At 32.0% G+C, this 19,861-nt stretch overlaps 3 protein-coding genes across 5 annotated transcripts; 1 reads left to right on the forward strand and 2 right to left on the reverse strand.

Annotated features, from left to right (window-relative positions):
* Positions 1-1,474: 1,474 nt before the first annotated feature.
* On the reverse strand, positions 1,475-5,295 carry LOC123201469 (prosaposin-like). Of its 3 annotated transcripts, none has more exons than XM_044616986.1 (6): positions 5,154-5,295; positions 4,265-4,360; positions 3,830-4,011; positions 2,984-3,181; positions 2,230-2,289; positions 1,475-1,901 (listed from the first exon to the last, which is right to left on the reverse strand). In XM_044616986.1, exons 2-6 carry the CDS (start codon positions 4,353-4,355, stop codon positions 1,737-1,739), a joined length of 696 nt encoding a protein of 231 aa, XP_044472921.1. In that variant the 5' UTR covers positions 4,356-4,360; positions 5,154-5,295; the 3' UTR covers positions 1,475-1,736. The 3 variants fall into 3 exon arrangements, with proteins under 3 accessions (XP_044472921.1, XP_044472922.1, XP_044472923.1); XM_044616987.1 differs by having other exon boundaries at positions 4,265-4,356; positions 5,151-5,253; XM_044616988.1 differs by lacking the exon at positions 2,230-2,289.
* Positions 5,296-12,379: 7,084 nt separating this feature from the next.
* LOC123201550 (WEB family protein At2g38370-like) lies at positions 12,380-14,672 on the reverse strand. The gene is made up of 2 exons (XM_044617108.1): positions 14,338-14,672; positions 12,380-14,038 (listed from the first exon to the last, which is right to left on the reverse strand). Exons 1-2 carry the CDS (start codon positions 14,530-14,532, stop codon positions 12,563-12,565), a joined length of 1,671 nt encoding a protein of 556 aa, XP_044473043.1. The 5' UTR covers positions 14,533-14,672; the 3' UTR covers positions 12,380-12,562.
* Positions 14,673-18,045: 3,373 nt separating this feature from the next.
* Positions 18,046-18,615, forward strand: LOC123202258. The gene has a single exon (XM_044618084.1). It carries the CDS (start codon positions 18,046-18,048, stop codon positions 18,613-18,615), a length of 570 nt encoding a protein of 189 aa, XP_044474019.1.
* Positions 18,616-19,861: the final 1,246 nt, after the last annotated feature.

Below are 19,861 nucleotides of genomic sequence, written 5' to 3' on the forward strand. Positions count from 1 at the left end.
TGCCCACCCAAGGTTTAGTGCACAGCCAAATTCCACTACGTTAACTTTCAAAAATTTATCAAAAAATCATTATTATTATTATTAGAGATAAAAACATTATTTATCAAAAAATTAACAAACAAATATTTTCTCTTATTTTCATCTCTTAGTTTTAAAAAATAACAGTTTTTCTCAATCTATATTTTGAAAAGTTACAATTTCCCCTCTAAAACCCTAAACTCAAAAATCAACCCATTTTTTAGTGACGAAATCCAATCTTGCCAAGTGCTAGTTGATTGGTGACAGTTCTCCAGTGTTCTATGTCACTCTCGATAGTAGAATAACAAGCGAAATTGATCAAATCTCAGTAAATCTACTCTATGAATCGACTCTAGATTTCATCTTCTGTCAACTTCTCTCTACATTGATTTTCAATTGGCTAGAGACGAAGACACGTCTTCATCTCTTCATCTCAATGAAGACATTGATCAAGAGAGAAATGGCTGACATTGAAGGGGAAGGGAGGCAAGATCTTGGGTAGAGGAGTTGGCTGGAGAAGGTCACTGGAATATACAGAAAGTTGAAAATGAAAGGAGGTTGAAGTTGAGATTTTTTAGAAGATTGGGGGTGACCATGAATAAGAAAAATATGGAGGTTATAAACCCTAGACTTGGGAAAAAAGGTTAATTTTTAAATCTGAAAAATATGTGGTTAGGAAGAATTGTAAATTTTTTAAAATAAGGTGAAAAAAAGAGATAATTTTTTTCTTTAAATAAAATCTCAAAATAACGATTTTACATATGACAGCAATAATAAAATTTAATAAATGGATAGACATTTAAATTTTTAATAGTTAATGGATGCAACTTTTGGTTTACACTAAACCTTGGGTGGAAGTAAGTCTTTTGGTCTAATTGGCCTAGTTTGAGTGAATTATTTAAGGATAATTTTGTCTCTTTATTTTTGTTCATAGGTCAAATCAAAATGATAGTATTTAAGAGTAACTTTGTCTGTTTTATTTTATACGAGGACCAAAATGATAGTTATAAAGTTGTAATAGGTGAGAGATGGCAAGAAAACCTAAGTGCAAATCACACAAATCCTAGTTGTCAATCTCTCCCCTCAAACAACTCCTCCAACATTGATATCATCATTTCGAACTCTTTTTTACGTTGATCTTATTTGATCCAATGGATCACCCTATGTGACTTTCTTTTTCATTTGAACTGCAATTCAAAGTGATTTAATGACTAAATACATTAAACTGTCACCCAAAACTGCTGTTCCTCCAAATCACAATCGAGCTGGTTGAATCCCATTTATTCGATCCCAAGTTATAAAATCATGCTTCCACTTACAGGATATAACAAACTCCACAAATTCCTTCGTCGTCTTCTCTAAAAGACATTTCACAGGGGGAGCAGCGGGCAATAAAATGGTGAGAAGATCACTATTATCTAAAACAGCGAAATGGATACATTACTTTCAAGAAAAATTCAAGACCAAAAACAAACAAATAATTTCATTGATCTAGTTATGACAATGGCAGAGAGCATTTTTCAGACAATGGTTTTGATATTTCTGGGGATAAGTTCAAGTCTAGCATTCAAATTTCAGTAGACAACACTTTACAATTTACACCACAACCACAATTATGCCATAATTATATTGTTGCACAATCATTTCTGCAAGTAAAATAGTTTTACACTATGTAAAATGCGTGCAATTCTGTTCTGGTCATGCTGGATCTACTATAATTATGAATCGGCCAATACCTCCGCTGCTTCCTTAATGCTGCTAGGCTCATCACCAGTAGAAGGCAAACTGCAGGCGTGAAGCACAGTACATACATCGGTTGTTTCCAGAAATTGCTCTGCGTTTGTAAGGATCACTGGCCCATATTCAAAGACCATCTTCTTGCACTGCCATAGTGTTACAAAATATTACAGATATCGATCAGCACACTCAAGGAAATAAATTTGGTCTCCAACCATGTATTAGAATTGAAAATTGCAACTCATTTGATCTATTTCAGCTCATTATCGCATATACTTTGGGGAAGTTATAGTCCGTAGCCCATCCTTTGCAATAATCAAATATATCCATGACAATGAAATCCAAAATAGAGAAGGTTATTCATTATGATCAGCCATTCATTGACATATAGACATGTCAATAAAGTGATTTTGAGGAACTATAATTAAGTCAAACCACAATAATGTAATTCATTGTAAGTTCTACATTTCTTACCTCCTTGACATAGTTCTGAATGGAATCACATCCCTTCAAAAGCAGCTCAAGTATATCAAGCTGAATGAAACATAGAAAAGGGAGCTTAAGTCTCTAGTTTGTCAAAAGTAACACAAAAATTTCAGAGCAAGGAACCGTACATATCAAAAGAAGGACATACAAGAATAGATATATTTTTAATAATCTGCATGACATACTTAAGGTGGCTTATGGACTCTTGTACAGCATTGGCATTAAGAATACCAGCTAACACCTACCTGCCTTCTCCTTTTTGAGGTTTAATATAGATGAGTTTCATCAAACCCACATATAGTACAATTGGTTCCATTTTAATAAAATGGATGGGTATGACACTTGATTGTATCATATTCATCAAACATGCTTTGCATGGGATTGTTCTTTTAATATTTTGGGTCTACTATATTGCAGAGCAATACTGTAAGCATAAGATAAAAACCTCAGAAAACAAATCATAGAGACCAATCCTAAAATAAGTTTACAGCGATATTGTACTTCTGGATACAAAAGACTATAATAGCAACAAGTCAAATTTATTAATTCTCAGAAAAAGAAAAAAAAAAGTGCAATTCTTTTTTTTTTCTTTTAATACCTAAGAATCTTTCCTTTAGTTTTATATACCTATGTAGAATTAATAAATTGGTTTTAAACCCTGTTATTGAAATAGCCTTTCACAAAAAGCTAAATAGTAACAAGCCATATTTACTCGTAATAAGCTAATGAAGGAATCAGAAACCTGTGTGTCAGGATCTTTCAATTTGACCAGTACTTCTGAAACAGCTTGGTGACAAAGCCCACAGCTATCTTCACGTAGTTGTGAAGAGAAGATTGCCATTTGTTGACAGAGGTTGACCGTTTTACAGAACTCTGAAGGTTGCACAGTGGAGACCTCCAAAAAGAAGAGAGGAGCATAATAGTCCACCAAAGTGATACACTGTGCTCCACAGGGAAAAAATAAAGAGAACAATGAATACAAAGCTTTTGCAGAACTCTACAATACAGTCTACAACTCATAATTTAAGATTCAAGTAATTTCTCAGTCCTTCGACCAAAAGAACTTTCCAAATGTTTATATCGTTACCCTTTAAGTATCTTTGATAGAATTGAATGCAAATTATTTAATGATTTAACAAGACACAATTATCTAGATCAGCTGAATGTTACTTTTAAGTAACACTGGTGAATTTGAACTAGATTTTTTAATATTGGGTTAAATAGGTCAACCTGATCTTGGCTTGGACATAATAAAGGCAATCCATATCCATTAATTTAGATGAGGTGGGGAGCTCTGTTTTTGGGTCACAAAAAAATTGACATCCCAACCACAAGGCACATGATGCTGGAAACGACACTATCGTACCAATCATTAACTTCTACAGTGGTAAGTATGGGGCATACAAGGTGCACTATTTGACTACAAAGTGTAAAAAGAACAAAGGTTAAAACCAAAATTGAAACAAAAAGGATTTGAAAAGAGGAGACTGAGATGGGCTGGGGTTGGCACAATTTAATTTATGCCCAGCTGCAACTATTAAATATCAATTGCAACAAAACATCTATCCAACTAAAATTAGATGACTACCTGCTGTTTGAAAGAACCCAAACGAGAGCAGCTCATGTGAAGCATGTCTACGATCTCAGTTTGGGTCTTGTTCTCAACAAGGTAATCAACTGCTTTGGCAACAAATTCCTCACAAAGTGTGCACACATTATCATTTTCCAAAGCTCCCCCCTCTACTTGCCCCTGCTTGCTTATCTGCACAACTGAACATGGCAACAGAATGCCAATCCATTAGAATATTTTCAGCATGACAAGCATACTCTATAGCAATTATTATAGAAACAACTACAACAATAATAGTAATAATAACAACACATAACACATTGTATATATTTCCTCAATGTACATAGGATCCTCAATAGGTCAATACAAACCAAAAGCATCTTAAATAAGAACTTTCTCCCCCAAAACCTGCCCTTCCCATAAGAAGAAATAACATAGAAAGCACATTCCTACCTACAAACTCGGAGTATCCCAGTTCTCTTGCACCAGAAGCCCAGCTAGCACCCAACAGAAAAAGAAATAAGAGCCCAACTCTCCACTCCATGATACCTGAAGTTACAACAATTAAAGAAAATAAAACCTCATAAAACTAAAAAGCTGAAAAAGAAAACCTAAATCTCAAATAATAGATAGTTTTAATAATAAATTGAAGAAAGCATTGTGTAGCAATATATTTCTAAACGTATAATAATCCCTAGTGACAAGCCGTACTATAAACTTTGCTTTTTACAATAAGAAAAGTGAAACTACGCACAAATCCAGAAATTCAAGTTGGCTAGTATCATGTTGGATGAAACTAGTTCTCCAAAACAAAAAATTCATGATTTCTCGAACTGACGTGCACAATTTGAGCATGTCGTAACATTGGTTATGGTAGCTACAGGAGGATTGATTAACCAATTATGATATCCAGTATGGTGAGATAACATAACGAATTTTACAAAGAAATGAGAAGTTAAATTCAAAAAACAATCTGATTATTCCTAATTCAAATATTTTAACTAAAACACGTAATCCTGATTTGTAGGAAATGATAGCTTTCACTTGCGCACACAAGGGAGAATAGGAGAAGAATCTAGTAGACGTTGTGAGTAGTTCTTCTTGCTTTCTTTAAGTAAGAGACTTATCCGCGCTTCTGGGAGATTGCCACGGTAACAACGTATTCTAAATAGACTCACAAGCATGCTAAACTAAGAATCAAATCGATCGAAGGATATAAAGAAGACGAACTCATTAATCATCCGCAGCCACAGGATCTTTATAAATATATATAAATATATGTATGTATTATTTCAAACAGTTTGATTCGAATCGAAGATTAAGGAGGGAAGACGATGATTACCTTTAGAAAGACTGACCAACGCGTCTGAATTGAATCGAATTCGAGCGAGAAGTTGGGAACAGATGAAAGCTTGGTTCCGTTGAAGGTTTGTCGGGGCAGATGAGCAAAGAATGACGGTTGACGCCTTTTAAAAGTAATCTATAGAAAGTAATCTATAGGGTGCTACTTCTCCGCGGTAAGCAACTCTAATCCGCTTCTTGTGGATAATTTTTCGATTACGTGTCCGAATCCTAACGGAGGATCTATCTTTTTGACTCATAGTGTGGTTGACCGTGAGTGGGTGTATCAACTTGTGCTGATGTGGCAGTGTTTGAGTGGCTTACTGAAGTTCGACATTTGTGATGAAGAGTATAAGAGGTAAACCCCGTTTAAAAGGAATATAATAAATTTACAATTTGCTAGGAGAACGGCTCCCTCAGTGGATATTTTAATGGCTAAATACCTATCCCTCCCCAGGTTTGATTAAATATATGTTTACCTCATGTTTGAAAAAATCATTTTCATTTTATACGTTAAATTTTACATTCTATCTTTAAAATTTTATTAAATAAAATTTTTATACCTTTTATATTAATTTTAATTAAAAATAATATAAATGTTGTATAATCATATATTTTATATTAAATTTAAATTTTAAAAATGTTAGAGTTGTAAATAAAAATGTTTAAGAATTTTAAAAATTCAAAAAATTTGGAGGTGTTCTAAAAATTTTAAAATCTAAATTTACCTCTCGATAGTTTGGAAAATACCAATTACATCACAAAAGAATTAAATCAATATGCAATAAAGTATGGTGCAATTTTCACAAACTATTAGCTATAAATATTTTTAAAATATGTGAGGTGAGTATGATCATTTTTTAAAAAAAGATAAGAGGCAGTACTCTTGTAATATAGGGTGTAAAAGGACATTTTCATTCCTAAAATATTGTTTACAATACAATTTAACAAAAGCGTTATTTTAGGAATAAAATGACAATAAATTATATATTTATTATAATATTTAGATAAAATAATATAAATATATTTTAATTGTTAAAATTAATAATTAATTTTAACGAATTGATAGGAAAATATTTTTTAAAATTTATAAGGTGATAATTATTATTTTATCAAATATTCGGTAAGAACTAACATAAAATTTGACTATATTATAATAAGTCAAAAGACTTATTCTCATTGCTCATGGTCGAAATCCCATTAAAAAATTTTTGTAAAATTTAAATATTCATTCATTAATTATTATTATTGATAAATTTTGTTTATAATAAGGCTTTAATTATTAATAAAATCAATAATGTTAAATTCGTTTTAACATATTTAATATTTAAAATATAAAACTCATTTTATTTATAAAAAAAAAGATTAATAATATTTAATATTTGAATTCCTTTTATCTTCTTCGTTTTCCTCCTCAGAAATCAAATATTCAAACAAATTACCTGTTCTATGATTCTATCTGTGGAAAAGAACTATCAGCGGGCTTGGATGGAAAGCAAAGCTCTCCCAATCAAGACAGTTGATCTCCTTCACCCAGTTATCATCAATTTCTCCTTCTCAGTCAGTCTCAGAAAGTTCTGTTTTTTCTTTGATCCTTCTAAAACTGGGTACTAAGAGATTTAAGAGTGGAATTACGATTTCCGTCACATGGGTCCAGAGAAAGAACCACGAATCTTAACTTTGATGGAAACAAAAAAATAGAGTGATTTAAGGCTTGAGTTGGGGAGTGGGTGATGGAGGAAAAGTGGAAAAATTTTGAGTGATTTCCGCCAATCTGATTTTTGTTATTAATTTGGGCGCCTGTATTTTCTGCCTTCATATGTTAGTTTCATGACTGTTTTCTTGCTCATGTGTTTGCATTACAGAGACTCAAGGAGAAAGCGGATTTAAGAAATCCTGATGAATTTTCTTTCGCATCTAGTTTCCATTCAAGTCAATCAGGAAGAGTTTGTGTCTGCTGCGAGATTGAAATTTGCAACCGTAGATGTTGGTTGGGACAAATAGATTGAAGAGAAAAATCGATTGTACGTGCTCATTTGCCATGGAAGGAGATATTCTGACGTTAATTTGCTGGAGTGAAGACACCTTCAGGGTTTTAAATTAATTAGGGGGATATTGAATTTTTTACCCCTCTTTCAAACTGTGTATACATATATATACTATTCATTTCAAACCCCAAACAAAAATATCATAATAGTAATCTTCGTTGACATAACCCATGCAAAAAGAATACCATAATAGTAATTTATTTCTTTTTTCTCAGCCTTCCAACAAGAGAAGAAATCTCTACATCACGAAAAAAAATTTTGAAACAGGACAATTCTTCAACTTTGGAAAATAAAGCAGACACTTTGATTGAACAATAAAATCTGTGAGAGAAATTCAGAGAAAGAAATCACTAGCTATTATAAAGAATTCAATTTGGACACAAGGGAGGAAGAGACGAAAATTGTCAAATTTCTTTAAAAAATTCACATTTGTTACAAAGATTTTCTAGCAAAATCATCTAAATTCAGGTTAGTCTTGATTCAAGCTTTTGTGTTAAGTGTTTTCTTGTTTAACAATTGAAAATCAAATAATATAAAGTAGATTCATATTTATGACTTCATGTGAAACATAATTTTGTTATGATTTTATATTATTATATTGTTTAATATTGTAATTTCATATTGTTGTATTGTTTAATGTTGTTATAATATTGTATTGATGGTTAAAAAAGGGAGTGAGTTGACGAAAATTTAGGTCTGAATAAAAAACAAACAAAGCACAGGTTGGTATTGACTCCAAACCCATTGGTCCCACATAAAATTGCATGTTTTATAATGCCTAGGGTTTAAACACAGGTGTTTTTTCTGTTTTTAGGTTTATTTTAAGTCAAGATGAAAAAAATGTATTTAAGATGTGCTATGGAGGACAATGGATTTCAGGTGATGATAATGTGACGAGATATGTTCATGAGAATGAGAGAGAGATGTGCATTGATATAAGTGTTGATTTTGAAAGATTCATAACGAGAATAAACTATCTTCTAAGACTTGATCGAAGTCAGTGGGTTCTTGAGCTTGTTTGTTAGTGTTGAGAGTGCATATATTAGTAATCAGACGACACAAAAGGACAACCATTTATAAGTGATGGGTTTTTATAATTCAAAAGCAGAATTGAAAACATTATTTTGAACATATGCATTGGAGACACGAATTCAATAGAAAATTGGTTACTTTGACAGAATATGGTATGCGATTAAGTACGTACATCCATAATGTAAATGACGGACACGAGCAACGAGAGAGAAAAATAGAGACTATTAGGTGTTATGATGTATGGACGAGATATACACTTATCTATGAGATCAAATATTGTCACACCATAGACAAACTAGTGCAAAGTCATTGGAAAACATACTTAAATCAATGTTTGTGGTTAATTGCATTTATCGACTGAAGGAAATTATTTCGGATATGATAGATAGATACAAAATTGACAGTTCCTACACGCAAGCGTGACGTGCCAAAACATATGCACTTAATGCATTACGAAGATCTCTCAAAGAGTCTTTCGTGCTTTTGTGTGAGTATTATCACAATTTAATCGCCAACAGTTTGCTTAATCTCCTTATGAGATAACAACCTGTTAATATCCAGGAAGTATTTTTTCTCAATTGAGGCGTCCCCATACAATAAATGTAGTTGTACACCTCCGTCCTTCTCGAATATCAGAGCAGTGACTAACACAACTCAACAGGGCTGAATCATAACTCAAGACTGTTTACTCTGAATTACATTTCTCTCACTAGGTCTTTGTGGTTAATTATACGAAGTAACATCGCATGTATCAAAATGACACCAAACTTTAGCTTCGCCAAATTTAATAAGCGATCAAAACATGTTGTCTGAAAAATTGTTCTCTAAGTAAACGTTAGTTTGTTCTTAATTACAATCATAGTGTCCATCTTTATTCAAAGCGACATGTGCACTCAAAATCCGTATGCCTCCTTGAATTGGTGCTCTCTCTCCCGGTAGTTAATTACAAATGCCTGAAAAATATATTAATTCGTTTATTATATTAATGAAAGATTAATCAAAGATAATTATTAATAAAAAATTAATCAAACAAACTGAATTATCATTATTCTGGTTGACGTCAACTAATTCAATTGACTCTTTTGTTTTTCAAAATTAATAATGACCGTAAAGTTATATTTTAAAATAAATTTTTCTATGACAAATGAACTGTACATGAAAACTGTTAAATTTGATGTCATATTACTTTTTATTTATTTATTTCATTTATCTTCCTAATGGGTTTTAAAAATATTTTTAGATAATTCCTGTACTGCTTGATAATTTTCAATTTTCAACTCAAGGATGGATGAAATTAACTTACATAAATGTCAACTAATTATAACCCTAGTTTTGAATAAATGAAATTAACCTACATAAATGTTATTTCACTTATGCTACTCTAAAAAATTTAAGCTTAATCACCAGCATACTTGATAATTTTCAATCTCTCAACTCAAGGATGGACGAGAGATTGAATAATTTTAAAAAATTTAAACTCAATCACCTATATTTAATAATTTAGAAAAATTTAAAAATTTTAAACTCAATCACCTATACTTAATAATTTTCAATCACTAGCATACTTAATAAAATAATTCTATTCAAACCATACTGCTTTTCCATAATGCACATAGCTGAGAGATGTAACCGTTGGTGGTAGAAAGGGTTGCTGTCAATGCTAGCCTGTTCTTCCATTCCCCAAACATTCCATTATAAAAAAAACAATGAGTTTCACTTCCCAAGCATTCCCTTTTATTAAAAAACAACAAAAAATCTCACTTGTCATCTTACCATTGCGTGGTCGTTGCCAATTTAAGAAGTTTCATCATTGGTCGATGATAAAACTATTCATTTAGTTTTCTTTGCTCTAATGCCTTAAAATTTGTTGGATTCTTCTTGTTCATTCATGAGAAAGCAATCCGGTGATCTCTTATGCTATATGTATAATATACTTTTATGTTATATTATATGGGGATCTCGTCATGGGAAAGCAAGCATATGCTTTTGCCAAAATTATTCGTAAAAACATGCAAAATATGTATGTATTTTGCATAAATTCACGTGAATGAACATGTGGAAGTAAGCAAACATGCATAATATGTATGTATTTTGCATATTCTTTAAGAATATATTCTTTGCAAAAAAATATATTCTTTGCATATTTATATTTTTATACGTCACCAAGATTCTTCACGCCAAGGCCTTCCTTCAGGCTGCATGCTCTTTACATGTGGCAAAGGCTTCAATTATTGAATTATTTTTTCATATATTAGATTCATCAATCAAAATTTTGGGCGATAACATTAAATGAGTTTAAAATTTTTTAGATTTGAATTTAAACTTTGAATGTTTAAATTCAAATATAATTTAATCTAAAAAATTTAAACTAAAAAATTTTTAAATTCATTTGATTTTATTTAACACATATATAAACCTTATTTCAAATATTGATACTAAATATTTGCATATGTTCTCTCTCAACAATACATAAAGAGAATAGTATTGCTTTATTTGGTTTCTTAAGGTTGAAGATAAGAGCAGTTTATGTATTTCAATATATAAAGTGGAAAATATTTAGGATGTGAAAAGTGTGGTATAAATATATAAGTGGACCCAAATAAGGGTAAAAAATTAAATATCCCTTAATTAAAAGTCATCCATTTACAATAGCTAAATCAATAATTTATATTTAAACTAACAAAAAATATTAATAAAATTAAATAATAGATAAATATTTAGAAAATACATTCAGGATATTAACGAGTTAAAATTCATATTCAGTTTGACTCAAACTCGAATATAAGAATCAATGTAAACTTATCTTATTTGATGAAAATGAGACATTTTTTTGACTTAAACTTATTCATTTGATTTTAAATAAAATTTAAGTCCAAACAACTCTGATTGAATCTAACTTTGGAATGATGATTTTTGAGTTGATGAACAATAACTAGATGGAAGACATATTTGATGTGTAGATAAAGCATTGTTCAAGGATAAGAAGTTAGGAGTGTAATCAAACCGCGTCAAAGCAAGAGCAATAATGTTTAACTTGAGCTTGGCTAGATAGTATTAATGCTTCACTTGAATTTACCAAAGTAGTAAGTTCTTAGCTTGAACCCGGACAAGAATAGTTGCCCTGCGCTTGATTGAAAATAAAATTTTTTAAATCCTCATATTTTAACAAATTAATTTAAAAATTATAATTTATATATTTATCAATTATCTCATATTTAAAATTAAAAAAATAAATAAAAAGTATTTAAACAAAATTTGAAACTTTTAAATTTTTTTAATATTTTACTTAAATTGAATTGTAAATTCATGAACTCATCAAAACGATCAACACAAAACTCAAACTGAACTCAATATTAATCGAATCGAGCCACTCACAATTTAGCTTGTTTTACATAGCAACATTCAATACATAAGTAGCACATAAACAAAAATGTAAAAATATGAAAACATATTTTTTAAAAAATATTAAAAAACATTTAAAAAACTTATAAATATTAAAAATAAAAGGTTTTTTTTTTTTAATGAATACTAAATTTTTATATTATAAAAAGTGTAATTGTTATGAAATGATGACTTTCCACCAATTAAAGTGAAAGAAAAATGAGCGATGCATTTATGATTTGGGTGACCCATTTATTTAATGCTTTCGACGGCTTCATTTAATGTCCTTGAGCTAGAGTCAATTTTGTTGACCTAAGAGGACGGTGCAAAATGATATATAAAGCCCCATCCTTTGTAATTTTGAGACATGCACTTCACCTTTTCATTTTCACACAAGTGCGTGATTAATCATCCATCACTCACAACTCTCATGTCCCAATCCATATCTTATCTAATCCTTTATAGAAATTTTAATCAGCCCGACTATAAAACCCAGCATTGATTACACTACTGCCACCAAGAACGCTGCCTCGAGCATCAGGAATTCCATCTTCCAATGTTAAGACTTGCGCAAGAGAACCGCAAGTATCAACCTCCATAAGGGTGGCCAAGAACCCTTCTTCAGTCATCAAATTCACAAATTCTGTCAAAGAAATGTGTTTCACTATTTCTAAAACGCCCTCGAAACATTTTGGAAATGGAAACGTTTTGGAAACGCAGAAGCACACCAGCATTTCCGTGCTTCCTTGTTCAGTACAACATCACACAATCTGAAGCAGAGAATATATAGATCAACAATCTGGACTTAAGTACACAAATATCATCAACATCCCTACAAACAGAAAAAATAAATAAATATAGAAATTATCAGATTGTAAGTCTAATAAACAAGGACATAATGCAAATGACAGCTCCTACTAAACATATGTTAGTGCCTTGTTGAACTGCATTATCTCAAGTTTGAAGTTGGTTTCTTTTTCTTACTTTGCTTTGCCAAAAGCAACGAGAAGCGAGCAAATCCAAACTTCTTCCTCTTTCTGGAGTACTGCTTGTGACTGTTTTCCTTCTCAGCCTTCTGAGATGTGGGCACATCACCGTTTTGTTTACTGAGAATTTGGCCTAATGATAACTTTCTCTTCACAGCATCTCTTTCAGCTATTTCAAACTTATCTGAGACAAGTAGCTTCATGCTCAATATTTGACCTATTGATAAGGTTGGCTTCAAAACAGGGTTTGAACCATCACTGACCAAATTCAGTCCATTTACATCAAAAATACAAGGATCTTTCCGAAGTTGAGATGGGTAAGAATTCTTATACTTGGTCGAGTTGTGTATAGAGTGTTTTTTTTGCCCATGCTTGGATCTCCATCTCTGAAGAGCCTCTTCCACTGCCAGCTTCCCCCTGTTTGCAGCCTCTACTCTGTTAAGGGCTTCTTGCAAGGCCTTCTTACTGGTTTTGACTTCTTCTGTAGCTTCCTCTACCCTCCTTAGCATTTCCCTTTTAGAAAAATTTGCATCATCAACTTGAAGCATGGCGTCTACGACTCTCCTCTTAGATAATTCTTCAGCGTCTTGAACCTTGCAAGTTAGGGAAGAATACTCTTCATAAGAAAGTGTTACTCCCTCACATTTCAGAGGGAGAGCTCCAGATGAGCTCTCACATTTTGATATAGCTTTGATCTCTGCCAAAGCAACAGCTTCTGCTGCTCTAGCTGCTTCCTTCATTTTTCTGGCTGCAACTAACTGGATTTCAGCTGCTTTTATTCTGGTTTTTGTCTGCTCAATCTTAGATATTACTTGCGAAACCTCTGATCTTGCAGCTTCTCCTGCTTTTTTGAATTGTTCAGCCTCAGAACTCAACCTTTGGAGCTCCACTGAAATATCTACAGGATTATCAGAACCACTAGCATCTTTTGTTTGTTGCAGCTTTAGTCTTGTTTGGTTTAACTCTTCCTCAAGAGATGATACCTCCAAAGAATTCAGGTTCAATCTCTCACGGGTTTTCTCTAGTGAAATTCTTTCCTTCTCTAATTTCTTGTTAAGAGAATCAACAGAGGCTCGGACGTCAGCGATATCACTAGTAGTCCTAGAAAGGTTCAACTTAGCCTGTTTCAGCTCCATTAAGACTAAACCTGGAGCTGAAGAGGCGTAAGTGCTGAAACCACCCAGCACATTTTTACGGTTTTCCTTTTCTGCTTTATTCACTACAGGAGTTTCATTCTTATAATCAATCTTTGAAGCAAGTGCCATACTCACCTCAGACGCTTCGTTCTGTAGCTTCAATTTCAATTCTTCCACAATCATTTTGGTTGATTCCAGCTCTTTCAAAACTTCCAGTGTTTCCCTTTCTTTCAAAATCAAGTCCTTCTCAAACTGTGATGCGTGCACTTCCACTTCTGCAATATCAACCTCCTCCACTTCATGCTGCTAATATTAGAAACTTTTTCAGCACAATATAATTCTTTTATAGAATCCCCGTTAATTTTATTGTGAAATAAGACAAATGCAAGATAGGTTTTACAAGAAACATGCAAAAATGAAGCAAAGTCTAAAACAAGCCAAACTTAACAAACAATGAGGCTCTGAAAGTGCTCTTAAAAGCTTCCACATGAAATGTGCCCGTCTCATTGTTTTACAAATTGTTTCGGTTCTTGAGTCTTCCATAAACCAAAAAACTAAAAAAATTGAAGTAATATATGAGAGAATGGAGAGGAGAAAGTGACCTCAGTTTCAGAGAGTTTATGTTGAGAGGGTTTCCAGTAGCCGACACCACCGAATCGACTCACAGCCTCTTTAACGGATTCAAACGGCGCCGATGTGTCGATCTCGGCTCTTATACTACTCTCGTGCTCCATTTTGGAACCGGAATCTAGGGTTTCAGCTCTGTTCTTTAACTTCACCAAACGGCAAGAGGCCATCTTGAGGTGACCGTTGTAAAGTAGGCTAAAAAGGGTCCACTACGCATTGTGCCGTTACTGAAGAACTGCTTCAACTCTGCTTACCTTGTAATCACACACTCTTGAAATTTGCGGCTTTTTAGGATTCCGAATCAGTAGCTGAGGCCAGAGTTTCTGTGAATAAAAACAATTCCTGGCCCATAGGCCGTATTATGGCTAAAATGGGTTGTCTAAATCCTTTAATTACAGATATGGGCCTAAATTATGGCCCATCATTTCAGTGTTTCAGAAGTTGCTGGCCCAATTTCTAGGTCAAAGGAGGACAAGTTTGTGAGAGAAGTTGTTTTCCTGCTTGAAGATGTTTCGTCCAGAGGCTAAACCACGCCTAGATTCAATTCCAACTGAGTCTAGACAAAATTTATGTTGAAATTGATTTAAATCTCTAAGACCAAGCTTAAGATCGGTGCGATATTGATGAGTTGAAATTCAAACTTTATGCAAAAATAATTTAATATTGTATTTAGTTTAAACTTAATTGATCTGGATGATTGAATTGATTCAAATTCGATCCATTTATACTCAATTATGTATTTAAAAAATACGTACACATTTATTGTATTTCAAAAATATCAGAAATCTCCGCAGACATAGTAGACTTATTCCAGCTTTAGATATATATGGTTGTTACATTTAAGTGTGCTCAAAAATCCCACTGATCTTTGTTCTTCTCTTTTTGTATCTTGATAAAGATAAAATAATATCTAATCGTATAACCATATATTATTTAGTATTTAATTAAATATTTAAAATTAGATGCACATAATATTATTTACTCTCCCCTCATATAAAATAACACAAATATAAATGGAAACAAAAGAAACACATAGGAAAAGTAAGATCAAGAAAAATATAAAGCATGATGAGCACGTATTAAATACTGTTCACATCGGCCATGAAATCAAGCTACCCATTTTCCAAGGGATAATATATAGAATAAGAATTTTCATGTGTTGGCCATGAAATTCACTAACAGTTCATGGACAAACAACATATCCATCGTTTGCCTGAGACTTCCGGACCAATTTAGTACTACAGAAGTTTTAAAGTGTTTAAATCAATAAACTATTTTGAATTGTGGTTGAACAGACTAAACTATACTAAACCGTTAGTTTAATCTTATCCAAGTCTAGAAACATTATATATATAAAATAATGTAGATATCTCATTTCAAACAGAAAAAGACATGGATGAGACCCTTGATCGGGTCAAGACTTGATCTGAGTCTGAAAACATTGTAGACACCCGACTTGAGTGCCAATATGAAAGTTGATTCATTACCGGGAAATGACTTAATAGCTAGATGTTGCTATATGAGATCATTCTGGAACTTGCCTCTAAGTACACTACATTTATCAATTAATTGTGGCATGCATGATACTTGTTGTTGGATGAAATGAAGAAGAGAAACGTGGGTTTGATTGAAATTATATAATTTTAAATTGACTTAAACTCATTTAGCATGCTTCTAATTTGCCTTACCTCCCACTTCCGAACTACCTCCTAATCCAAGACTAATTTTTGGTCGTTGTTCGTTAAGAATTTCAGTTCGTAACGACAACCAATCTTCTGCATTATTCAATATGAAATTATTATTTTTTTACCCAAACAAAAACAAATATCAGAAATGCACAATACTCGGCCAAATACATGATCCAATGCCCAAAAGAGCACCATACGTTGCATGGTGTTTGATGTACCCCTGGAGGCCTTTGAAAATCTAGAGGACTAAGTATCTATCGTCTATGTCCAATCATACTCATAACTGTATCAAATATCTAAAATAAATAATATCTTATCGATAGAATAATATAGACAAGGAAAATTGATAAAATGAATCCATAAATTTATAAAAAGAATTGGTTTTGAGAGTCAAACACGAGACTTCCAATACCAAACCTCTCCGCTATTGATGAGCTACTTAAAAGATAGACAAAAGAGAAATTTTACTATAGATGAAAAATATTATCAGCAAGATGAAAAATGAGATTTCTTCGTTTTTGTTATTGGAGTTCTTAAGCTTAGTACGCTTTAATTTTGCAGTACACACACTCATTGTTTACGTTCACCTAAACACAATTTTTGTATACAAACCCTCGCCCAAATATTTTTCTCATGTATTTATTAGTCATATATATGTGTTCACGACAAACCTTACCCATGTTATAAAAGGTCGCTCAAGTTCACAGTCTATTCGACTAGTTCTAATGATAACCGTTGTATTTATTTAAAGAATAATGTTATATGCATAATTTTGTGCATAAAAAATAACGTATCATTGTATGATTAAATAATTAAAAATTAAAGATAAAATAATTTTTAATCATATTATTATTTATATATAAAATTATTTAAATGCATTTTGATCTCAAAATTAAATCACCTGTTGCAGAATTTGGGTCACATTTTTCATACTAAATAATACTGTCGTATATCTTTCTTAAAAGAAGTTTATCCAATCAGATCTCGGCAGCTCAAGGTTTCAGGTGCAACCAACTTGTTCGTTGGTAGAAGCCAACAGATATTTGACCTGTATAACTTCAACCATCTTTCCTTGGAATCAAGTGTGTAGCATCGAGAAGATAATAGAAAACATTATAGCAAGAGTTCAATGAGAATCACATTGTGAAGAAGAAACAAAGCTGTTGATGAAAGAAATAGGACCACTGGTTTTATGTATGTATGTATGTATGTATGTGGTTGGTTCATATCAGCATCAAATGGCATACGTGGCCCTGCAAAGCCATTGTCAGTCCAGTGTGGTTGTGTAGCATTCATTCTTAGCGGAAGATGCATGGGACCATGGAGAGAGAGTTGATTCTAGCCGAACTAAGCGCGAATATTAACTCAAATCTTTAATAACTATGAATTTAATTTTGAATTTATTTGAATTAGTTAAAAATATTATTAAAAATTTTTGATAAAATGAATAATATCACCAAAATAAGATTTAAACCAAATTACAAACTAAAATTTTATTCTTATAAAAAAGATTTAATTTAAATCGAATAACAATATAACCCAATTCAACCAAAGACAGATTCAAGAGAGTCAAAAAAGGTTACTAGACCCTTTATGTTCAAAAAAATATAAATTACCTTTCTTGGGTATAAAAAATAAGTATTTAATATTTATTTAGAGTTGAAAAATTGGTAATTTAATATATTTAAAATCTCGAAATAATCCCAAAAATTGTATACTAACCTTCTTAAAATTTTATCATTTATTAATTAATTTTTTGCAAATGGGAAATAGTCAAAATAGGAAGATACAAAATCTAGGAAGTTTTTGTCATTAAGGCTTTTATCAAGGGATGCGGTCTTATCAGAAATCTTTTTATAAGAGTGAAAAATCAATATAATATCTATGCATTTTCACCTCTCTATATAATATTTTCTGAGACTTCAAAAACTGGCCTAAAGCTATCTCTTCTCTTCAGAACCAAAGTCAAAACAATTACCCTGTCAATAATTCAAGATGTTTAGTAACAGCACAGAGGTTTCACAAAATTATTCTATTCAGATAAAGGAAGATGACAAGTTCTTCTCCAGGCTTCTGTCCAAAGAGACCTCCATGGCTAACCCTTCTTTCAGAGTCTATTATGGAGGCGTTGCTGTTGCAGTTCCATTTTTGTGGGAGTCTCAACCAGGCACACCCAAATGTAACAAATTCGGTGAAAAAGCTCTCCCTCCTCTCACACCTCCTCCTTCTTATTATACTTCTAGCCCAAATATTGAACAAAAACCCATCAAGAAACGCCGCTTCAGATCCCTTAGTCTCTTGCATATCTTCTTCCCCAAGATGAATCATAAGAAAACAACCAATAATGTATCATTTTCATCCTCTTCATGCTCGTCTTCATCAACTTTCTCAATGGTGGTTCCTATAACTAGTCCTCTAAGAAAACATCGCCATGCGAGGAGCAAGTTTTCAAGTAGAGGATCATCGTTTGATTCAAGAATTATAGAAGATGAAGAACCAGCTTTTGGATCACCAACTTCACCCCTAAGCTTTAAGCTTCGAGGATGCTATGGAATTGTGAGGTGATTATAAAGTAGCTCTTTTATCATTAGTACTATCTCTCCAGTTTGCCTATGGATCTGGGAAGCGCCTCTCACCTCTCAGATTTCTCAAAGTCTTTGCCTTTTTTTATGTGTGTGTGCGTGTGCCTAGTTTAAGTAATTTACAGAAGGTCTTACTCTGTTTTCTTTGTTTATCTTCAATGGTTAGTGACCTGAACCAGCTGCAGAAGTATTAAAATCTATCTGTGTGCAACTACGTATGATGTTCGTCTACAGAAATCAATATTACTTTTACGTGTATTCAATATCAAGCAATAAAAGATGATTTTAATGGCGAGCCATGGATATATTTTTAAGTTTCTGAAACAAAAACACCATTTATTTGTGATATTGATAGTAGAACATTTAGTTGAGTACTTAATTTCTTTGAAAGGAACCCATTACAAAACTTTCGGCTATTGGTTTTCTCAATGAAATCGTTTAATTTTAATGTATCCTCTTCCCAAGATTTATATTTACAATAATACTTCATCCAGCTAAAAAATTGGAGGCCTTACATTGGATAATATGAAATTAAAACTACTCATATAATTACACATCAATATATAGATTTGAGTCAAGATGAGCTCGAATAGAGTTTGACTTAAACTCAACCTAGCGATAACATTGCTAGACAAAAGAAAAAGAGTTGTCGAAGATAAAGAAAAAGAAGAATTGTCAGAGAGAAAAAAAAATTCATCGGAAAATATTAATTGGTTAATGAGTTTTCAGTAAATTGTTGAATTCAACCCCATCAAACTTGAGTTTGACTCATTCAAACCAACCATAAAACTGAGATTATTAATGATTGAACTGTATATTATATTATGTATAAAAAATCTAATTTTCTGTATCATATATCATGTATCATATCATAAGATTTTTTTAATAATAATACAAAATTATGATTATTATGTCATTATCTCATAAATTATTGTACACACCTTGTTAAGTCTAAAATTAAAAATGTTAGAAAAATCTGAAATTTTTTAGATACACTCTACCATATCATCACTTCTTTAAAAGGGTTTATTGATATGTTTTGGTAATATCTATAATATTATTCAGTACACTTACTATATTGTACCGGTAATCTATATATCTTAAAATACATATTATTTTTCTTTTATCTAGGGTTGTACCATCTAATACTGCTCATGTAACAGCATAGTAGGATACTAATGTCCAGTATCAATACTATATTTAATGCAAAAACCAAAAACAGGTAGAAG

The sequence above is a fragment of the Mangifera indica genome, chromosome 18 (assembly GCF_011075055.1).
Source record: "Mangifera indica cultivar Alphonso chromosome 18, CATAS_Mindica_2.1, whole genome shotgun sequence".
In the NCBI taxonomy this organism is placed as follows: Eukaryota; Viridiplantae; Streptophyta; class Magnoliopsida; order Sapindales; family Anacardiaceae; genus Mangifera; species Mangifera indica.